The sequence below is a fragment of the Carlito syrichta genome, unplaced genomic scaffold (genome assembly GCF_000164805.1).
Source record: "Carlito syrichta isolate Samal-C Ts95f unplaced genomic scaffold, Tarsius_syrichta-2.0.1 Scaffold305647, whole genome shotgun sequence".
NCBI classification, from domain to species: domain Eukaryota; kingdom Metazoa; phylum Chordata; class Mammalia; order Primates; family Tarsiidae; genus Carlito; species Carlito syrichta.
This window is the reverse complement of record NW_007249743.1, coordinates 386,249-396,162: the sequence shown is the minus strand read 5'-3', so window position 1 is coordinate 396,162 and position 9,914 is coordinate 386,249. Positions and strand designations below refer to the sequence as shown.

General features: G+C 44.0%; 1 protein-coding gene across 1 annotated transcript in view; it reads left to right on the top strand.

Moving 5' to 3' along the window:
- Positions 1-9,914, top strand: part of LOC103264334 (phosphatidylinositol 3,4,5-trisphosphate-dependent Rac exchanger 1 protein-like) — an 85,138-nt gene that overhangs the window by 61,136 nt on the left and 14,088 nt on the right. The window contains 4 exon segments of the mRNA XM_021714416.1: positions 1,802-2,008; positions 3,647-3,735; positions 5,138-5,216; positions 5,370-5,464. Of these exon segments, the coding sequence (XP_021570091.1) occupies positions 1,802-2,008; positions 3,647-3,735; positions 5,138-5,216; positions 5,370-5,464 (470 nt within the window).

Sequence of the window (9,914 nt, the reverse complement as noted above, 5' to 3'; positions counted from 1 at the left end):
TGGGTGACAGAGTGAGACTCCAACTCAAAAAAAAAAAAAAGAAAAAAAGAAATAGTGGATGTCGGCAGCAGTCATCAGTGAGGCTGAAGTGATTGTGGGAAGATTCTGGGGGAGCTTTACATCATTAACATCACAGAAAGAAACACAGCTGGACACCGTGTCCCTTTCCCGTAGCATGACAGGACATGCTCAGTGCCACCCACAGTGCTCTTGCCAGCAGAAGGGGAGCCACTGTCTAGGGAGCACTTGAGGCCTCCTTGCTCTAGAGTGGGGCAGTGGGTGGGTACATGGTGCCCTGGGAAGACATTGGCCAGTCCAGAGGTGGGCCATTTGACATGACAAATGACCTTGTTCCTTTGACAGACGGGGAACAGGTGGAAGGAGGAGGGGCATTAGCAATGGGAGAGACTCGAGGGACGGGTCAGGTGGTTGCAGCATCTGAACCCGGTTAGGGATCTGGGAGGAGACATATTCGGGACAGCCAGGGACATTGGAACACAGACTGGGGTTCGCTGGCATCAGGAATTAGAGATGGGGTTAGGCCCGGCAAGAGCATTGTGGTTATGTTTAAAACCATTTCTAGCGGCGATGCCAGTGAATGTTTGGTAGAGCTGTCCCGTGCAGGAGAGTCTTCAGCAGTATCTGGGCCCTGCCTGGGCCCTGGTAGCAGCATCCCCTTCAGCTAAGTATTCCTGGACATAGCTCACTGTTTCTTCGGGGGCACAGTTACCCCCAGAAGAGGCCCACTGTCTTAGAAAAGAGTCCTTATGTGTTAGAGACACGTATGGTGAAAATATGTATGGCGAAAGCGTGGCAGTGTATGGTTGTTTTAAATACTCCGGTGAAAGCCAGCAGGATGGGAGAAACAGGAAGCAGGGATCCCTGGGTCACCGTGGCTGAAGCTGGCTGCTGATGCCAGACACTGGAGTGCACTGTTCTCTTCTCTACTTTTGTGTATGATGGAAACTTCCCATGACAAAGGAAAAAGGAATGTAGGCTCTGGAGCCAGGAAGCCCTGCCATATACCAGCTGTGAGACCTTGGGCAGGTCACTTTACCTCTCAGAGCCTTGGTTTCCTTGTCTGTAAAATGGGGCTCACCATGACACTGACCTCGCAGAGCTGTGGCAGGGTTGTGTCTAGCTGTGGTCACTGACCACTTGGGAGGTGCCAGGCCCTGTTCTGATCACTTGTTTAAACTCTCTCCATCTCCACAGAAGCCTTGGAGTGCTGGGCTCTCTCCATTTCACACACAAGGAAACTGAGTTTCAGGGTGTTTAAATAATTTACTTTAGATCTCTAAGCTTGGAATTGGCAGAACTGGGATTTGAATCTGGGTTTCTCTGGCTTCAAAACTTATACTCTTTTCTAAACAACTTTTTTTCCTTTTTTCCCTATCACACAAGGAGAGGACAAAACCTATAAATCACTCTACGCCAGAGAGTGAACAGCTCTGGCCCATGGACCAAACTCAGCCCATTGCCTGTTGGTTTTAATAAGGTTTTATTGGAGCATAGCCGGGTCCATGTGCTTACATGCAGTCCACAGTGCTTTCATGCTGGAGTAACAGGGTTGAGTGGGTGTAACTGAGACCCTACGACCCCCAGAACTGGAAGAATTTGCTCTCAGGGCATTTCAGACAAAGTTTCCAGTGTGTTCTATGGACAGAGCCTGTTTAGCGTGGTCATGAAGTAGGAACCTGCGTGCCACACCCCCAGCAGGAGGGACTGTGCTGGCAGGATCTTGAGGGGAGGGGACACAGAGCCAGGTCTGTGACTTGATGTCAAGGTTTGTCCTCCACAGGCCGCTGTCCACCAACACGGAGCCCACCTCAGGGGCATCCTGCAACCCACCCTTGGCCGAGGAGTCCTCTTCCTCCCCGCTGGTCAGTGAAGAGAGTGGGATGGACAGGACTGACCACAGGGACATCAAAAATGTGTGCTTCAAGGTGTCTGAGAAGGATCAGGAGGACTTGGGCCACGACACCATGAGCTACTGCGACTCCTACAGGTGGGTGTGGCCCTGGGTGGCCCAGGGTTGATGCAAGCAGGACCATCAAGGCCACTGACCCCTGAGACAGAATCAGTGGGACATTTCTCAGGGTACAGAAGGATCGGAGTGCTGTTGCTAATGTTGTGGTTCTGGGGGGGATTATCTGAGCCTCCAAAGCACATCCCAGAACAACCACTTGTTGTCCACAAGAATGTGGATGCTTGGGTGTCCCTACCCTGAAGGCAACACTTCAGGCCCCATCCCATATAGACACCTTCCGTTCTGCTTCAGCGTCACTTACATACACACTCACGGGATGTGTTGTCAAAGACAAGGTCAAGGTCAAGATTATATGGTGTGTTTCAAAACTCAATATAAGACTCTTTATTTTTACTTGATTCAAAGAGGAAGAATTTTTTTCATCTTTTTCAACTGAGGATCTGGATTGTTTCTCTCTCTTGTTTTTTTTTTTTGAGTTGGAGTTTCATTCTGTTGCCCAGACTAGAGTACAATGGCACGATCACAGCTCACCACAGCTTCAACCTCCTGAGTTCAGGCAATCCTTCCACCTCAGCCTCCCAAGTAGTTACAAGTGCATGCCACCACACCTGACAAATTAAAAAAAATTTTTCTTTGTAGAGACAAGATCTTGCCATGTTGCCTAGGCTGGTCTCGAACTCCTGGATTTAAGCAATCCTCCCACCTTGGGAGCCTCTGTGCCCAGCCTGAATTGTTTTTCTACTGGTTAAATTAATTGTAACAAGATCAGTTTAATTCTAGTTACTGGGCTAAATAGACTGAGACTCAGTTTCCTATACTAAACCATGTAATGGATAGTTGTAATTTCTTACCACAAATAAACAAGCACTACAGTCCCAGTGAAGGTGACAGAGCATTTGATTACTCTGGGTAAGGTAGTCTTAGAGAGGCCTTTAGTTGATCGCAGGCAAAAGCCTGAACTGATGTAACTCGACTAGAAATGCCTTCACCCAGTCCACCCAGCGTTGACCTTCTCTCAGTCCTCAAGGGCTCTGGCTGTCCACTGTGTCCTACCTTCCTTGTGTCTGTGTCACAAGACGTCCTGGCTGCCTCTGCACTTGGTCTCCTGGGAGCCTCATGTCTGTGGTCTGAGAATTCACCATCTGGATTTTCGTTCTTACATTTTGGGACCTCTGATTTTTCCACAAATTGTCAAAAAGGTGAAGGAAATAATCTCAGTATTGTGGCTTTTGAATCCTTTACCTTCTCAGTTCCTGGGGTGTCACAGGTCAGATTCAGTCTGTCATCACAAGGTTCCCCGCAATGTTGCACAGACAGAAAATGCAGCTGTGTGGTCAAGTGTGGCATGGGAGGTGTCCAGGGCAAGGCTGTCCTTTGAGGAAGCTGGGCAGGGTGCAAGCAAGTCCCCATCCTCCCACTATTTCTGCCTTCCTGTGCTGGAGCCCAGAAGTGTTTCCTCCCAGACATGCAAAAGTGGCTGGGCCAACCTTCCCTGTCTTTCATGCCAGTGGTCAGGCCTTGGTTCCGTCTCTGGGCTGGATATCTATAGGATGGCTCAGGGGTTTTGTCTATACTCCAGAAAGTGAGCTCCAAGTGCCAGGACCAGCAGATGTGAGTTGGAGTGTGGCTCAGCCCCTCTTCTTGGCTCCTTTGCAGCAAGTGTAACAGCAACTGGGACTTGGTCCTGTCCTGTACCAGCATGAGAAGCAACAGCTCTGACCTGGGCAGTGATGAGATGGGGTCTGGTGAGTGGGCGGACGTGCCTGGGGAGAGTGGCCCTGGCATGGTTTTATTTGGTTTTTATTTTATTACACTGTGCATTCTATTATCCTGTGTTCTGTTGCATAGTACTGTCCTTTATTCCCTTCCTCTGGCTCATTCAGCACATATTTATTGAGCATGTGGATGCTAGGAACACAGAAGAGAGTGAAATAGAGATCCCAGCCTCATGGACCTGACATTCTCTGTGAAGGTCATGGATACAGGCAAATAAAAATACACATGATACCATGCTGTGTGGTAGTGCGTGATCACATATGATGTGTACTTGGAATGAGTGAATTGATGTCACTAAATAGGGTGCCTGATGTTGCCATGAAAATGACACATGCTCAAACTAGAAATCTACAGTTCAAAAGCACTTCATAAAAATATGGCCAGGCATGGTGGCTCATATCTGTCATCCCAGTACTTGTGGAAGCTGAGGCGAGAGGACTGCTTGAGCCCAGGAGTGGAATTCAAGACCAGCCTGGGCAATGGGCAACATAGTGAGATCTCGTTGCTAAAAGAAAAAGAAAAAAAATTAACAAAAATAAGCACGTAAAAATCAGGACCTCATTTTCTCCCCTAGAAGTGACCTTTTTCAGTATTTGATGAACATGTGGGTGGGTGGATGGACAGAAAGACAAATATTGTTTAAATTGGATCATACTCTGCTTGCAGTTTTTACTGAAAGCCTGAAATTTGTTTTTATTTGAGTCTTATTTACCACAGACTTTTTACAAAATTCATTTGGCAAGTGGATCCACACAATGCATACTTTGAAAGGCACAAGGGTGCTTGGAGACAGGTCTCCTCCCACCCTGGGTTCTCAGGCTGTTGCCACAATTCCCATGGTCACTACTGTCTTGCATGTTCTTTCAGAGGTAGTCTGGGCATAAACATTTAATTTTATTGTGCCTCAATTTAACAGACGAAAAAGAAGCTCAATTAAAATGGTAGATATTGCTGACATTTAGATGAAGATTTCATAACATAAGACACAAGATATTCGACCTCAAAAGCCATCCTGGGGACATTCTGAGAAAGAGCCTATGCGCAGCTGGTGTAACTGAACCAGCTGGGCAATGGGTCAGGATACAGGGGTCCAGTTCCTTCTTTCTGCTTCTCAGTCTCTTCCTTTGTAGGATGAAATACATTGCCTTAAATGTTTGTGATGTGTTAGTGCCTGTTGCCATTTTGCAGATGAAGAAACTGAGGCTTAAGGAGGTCGAGTGATCTGTCCCATGGCTCAGCCAGGACCCAGTCCTTAGGCTTCAAATGCCCTGTGGGTCTGGAGCTCTGTCACTGTGTTTGCCTTCTTGAGAAAGAGGCTGGGAATGTGAGGTGGGGCAGGAATGGTTGGTGGTTACCACTTCTTCCTGCTAGGAGATGAGCTGCCCTGTGACATGCGAATTCTGTCAGACAAGTAAGACAAGCTCCAAGGCTGCCTAGAGCATCTCTTTAACCAGATAGACCCTTAGCCCCAGCCTGGGTGTGACTTGGGTTCTTTCTTCACCTCTGGTGAGAGCCCAGGGATGGGGGTGGGTAAGGGCCACAGGTCCCAGGTCTTCTCAGTCTTGAGGAACATGGATCCATATCAATCCGCAGTCTCTATCTGCCAGGTGGATTCCATCAATGCCCTCCTCAAGGGGCTGGTCATGAGCAGGGCTTTTGAAGAGACCAAGCATTTCCCCATGGACCACAACCTGCAAGGTGAGGGATGGGCAGGGTCCAGCATGGAGTCTGCCTGCAGCAGGGATGGACACCCGGGCACACACTCAGTCCTGTCCCTCTTTTGCTGGGTGGCTGTGGGCTCACCGAGGGGCCAGAAGATTTTGGTCCATGGCCCACATTCAGCCCATGGCCTGTTTTTTGTGCAGACACTGAGCTAAGAACGATTTCTTTTTTTTTTTTTTTTGAAAGATTGTAAAATCACAACAAGCAGAAAACAAAGACTACATGTCAAGGGACAGTAGGCCCTGCACAGCCTGTGATAGAATTAGCCAAGCAGAAGAAAGAATCTCAGAGCTCGAAGACCAAAACACAGAACTAACCCAAACTGTCAAAAGCATAGAAAAGAAGCTAAAAAAGACAGAACAAAACCTGCAAGAGATGATCGATCACTTCAAGAGACCAAAAATAAGAGCAATTGGGCTTCCTGAGGCAGAGAGAGAAACAGAAGCCACACTGGAACAAACATTTCATGAAATCATTCAAGAAAACTTCCCTCATCTCATCAAGGATGAAAAAATTCAAACACAACAGATTCAGAGAACCCCTGCAAGACAACAAATGAGAAGACCAACTACCAGACACATAATAATTCACCTAAACAAAGTAGCTATAAAAGAAAAAATCCTAAAGGCAGCAAGAGAAAAAGGCCAGACTACCTACCAGGGAAAACCAATTAGAATAGCAGCAGATTTATCCACAGAAACCCTTCAGGCTAGAAGAGCCTGGAGCCCTATCTTCAAAGTTCTAAAAGATAAACAATTTCAACCAAGAATAACCTACCCAGCCAAACTAAGCTTCATTAGTGAGGGAGAATTGAAATCTTTTCCAGACATCCAATCCCTAAGAACCTACGCTGCCACCAGACCACCTCTACAAGAAACACTTAAGAAAGTACTAAACACAAAAGAAAAAGAAAAAAGAACGACAACATTCTTCACAAGAGTACAGGCAAAAGATTAAAAACACACATGAACCAACTCCAAAACCCAAAGAAAGACAACAAACAAACAGGAACAACTCTGTAAAAACCTTATGACAGGGATCAACTCTTGCATTTCAATTATTAGCCTAAATGTGAATGGACTAAATGCACCACTGAAAAGACATAGAATGACAAAATGGATAAAATATCATAAGGCAACAATCTATTGCCTTCAAGAGACTCACCTCACTAGAAAGGACACCCACAGACTCAAAGTAAGAGGATGGGAAACAAACTTTCAGGTGAACAGAATACAAAAGAAAGGAGGAGTAGTGATCTTAATTTCAGGCAAAATACCCTTCAAGCTATTAAAAATCAAAAAAGATACAGAAGGCCACTACATAATGATAAAAGGCTCAATCCATCAACAAGAAATATCTATCCTAAACATATATGCACCCAACATAGGTGCGCCAACTTTCATAGAGCAACTTCTAGGAAAACTAAAGAAAGATATTGACTCTAACACCATCATAACTGGGGACTTTAATATCCCACTCACAAACCTAGACAGATCATCAGGACAAAAAATCAGGAAGGAGATCCAGAACCTCAATGTGACTTTGGACCAAATGGACTTAATTGATACCTACAGAACACTCCATCCAAAGACCACAGAATACACATTCTACTCATCACCATATGGAACATATTCTAAGATCGACCACATACTCGGCCATAAATCAAGCATAAGCAAATTTAAAAGGACCGAAATTCTACCATGTACCTTCTCGGACCACAGTGGAATAAAAATAAACATTGACACCAACAAAGTCCCCCCAAAACCCACAAAGACATGGACACTAAGCAGCATGATGCTAAACAACTCCTGGGTCAATGATGAAATCAAAACAGATATCAAAAGATACCTGGAAACAAATGAAAATGAAGAAACATCTTACCAAAATCTCTGGGATGCCCTGAAAGCAGTAGTAAGAGGGGAATACGTATCCCTACAAACACACATGAAGAAAATGGAAGGAACAGAAATTGACAACCTAACAAGCCACCTAAAGAAACTGGAAAAGCAAGACCACAAAAACCCTAATTTCAGCAGAAGAATCCAGATCACCAAAATGAAAGCCCAAATCCAGGACATAGAAGACAAAAAGATAATACAAAAAATAAATGAAACAAAAAGCTGGTTCTTCAAAGATATAAACAAGATTGATGGTCCCATAACTAGACTGACCAAGAAAAAAATGAGAAAAAAAACCAAATAACCACAATCAGAAACACAAAAGATGAAGTCACATCTGACCCTGAAGAAATACAAAAGATCATTAGAGACTACTATGTACACTTGTATGGAAACAAACTTGAAAACCTCAAGGAAATGGAGGACTTTCTGACATCACACAACCTACCTAGGTTGGAACAAGAAGAAATTGAGACCCTAAATAGACCAATAACAATCAAGGAAATCGACTACGTAATAAGAAAACTTCCTACAAAAAAAAGCCCTGGTCCAGATGACTTTCCAGCAGAATTCTACAAGACATTTAAGGAGGAGCGGATACCAATCCTACTGAAGGTATTCCAGGCGATTGAAAAAGATGGAACTCTCCCCAAATCATTTTACGAAGCCAACATCACATTGATACCCAAGCCAGGTAAAGATCCAACAAAGAAAGAGAACTACAGGCCAATACCTTTGATGAACATAGATGCTAAAATTCTCAACAAGATCGTAGCAAACCGGATTCAGCAATACATCTCAAAAATCATCCACCATGACCAAGTAGGCTTCATTCCTGGGATGCAAGCCTGGTTCAACATTCATAAAACCAAAAATGTAATTAAATTCATCAACAGATGTCAAAACAAAAACCACATGATCATATCATTAGATGCAGAAATGCTTTTGATAAAATCCAACACTCCTTCCTGATAAAAACCCTTGAGCATCTAGGCATACAGGGAACATACCTCAAAATAGTAAAAGCCATCTACGAAAAACCCATGGCCAACATACTCCTAAATGGACAAAAATTGGAATCAATTCCTCTGAAAACTGGAACTAGACAAAGATGCCCACTCTCACCCCTCCTGTTCAACATAGTATTGGAAGTCCTGGCTCGAGCAATCAGAGAAGAGGAGGCAATCAGGGGTATCCAAATAGGAAAAGAGGAAGTCAAGTTATCTCTTTTGCAGATGATATGATTGTGTACCTTGAAAACTCAAGAGAATCTGTCAAAAGCCTCCTTACATTGATAAAGGCCTTTGGCAAAGTCTCAGGATACAAAATAAATGTACAAAAGACAATCACATCTCTCTACACCAATAATAAACAGAAACCCAAATAAAAAACACAATTCCATTCACAATAGTCTGTAATGAAAAAATGAAATACCTTGGCATCTTCCTAACCAGAGATGTGAAAGACCTTTACAATGAAAATTACAAAACAGTGCTCAAAGAAATCAAAGATGACACAAACAAGTGGAAAAATATCCCATACTCATGGATTGGAAGAATCAACGTTGTGAAGATGTCCATCTTACCTAAGGCAATCTACAAATTCAATGCAATACCCATCAAATTACCAGCAACATTCTTCTCAGATCTGGAAAAAACAACACAGGAATTCATATGGAAACACAAACGTCCAAGAATAGCTAGAACAATCCTCAGCAAAAAAAAAACAAAGCAGGTGGTATCACATTACCAGACTTCAAACTTTACTATAAAGCTACAATCATCAAAACAGCTTGATATTGGTACAGGAACAGGCATATAGATCAATGGAATGGAATTGAGATTCCAGAAGCAAAACCTCAATTTCTCAACCAACTCATCTTCGACAAAGCCCCCACCATCTACCACTGGGGAGAGGAGAACCTATTCAGTAAATGGTGCTGGGAAAACTGGCTGACCACATGCAGAAGATTGAAACAGGACTCCTATCTATCCCCATGCACAAAGGTTAACTCCAAATGGATCAGAGACCTAAATGTAAAACCTCAAACCATAAGAACCATAGAAAGGGAAGGAAATACCCTCATGGAAATCGGAACTGTCATCCAATTCCTGAACAAAACCCGAAACCCACAGGTCATAAGAGAGAAGATAGACAAGTGGGACCTTATTAAACTGACAAGCTTCTGCAAAGCCAAAGAAACCATCAAGAGAGCAGGAAGACAGCCTACAGACTGGGAAAAAGTATTTGCCAACTCCAGGTCTGACAAAGGCTTAACATCCTGGATCTACAAGGAACTCAAACGTGCTGAAAAGAAAAAAACAAACAACCCCATTATAAAATGGGAAAAAGATATGAACAGACACTTCACAAAAGTAGACATCCTAGCAGCCAACAAATACATGAAGAAATGCTCAACCTCACTAATCACCAGGGAGATGCAAATCAAAACCACACTGAGATACCACCTAACTCCAGTCAGAATGGCAATTATCAACAACTCAAAAAATAACAGCTGCTGGAGAGGG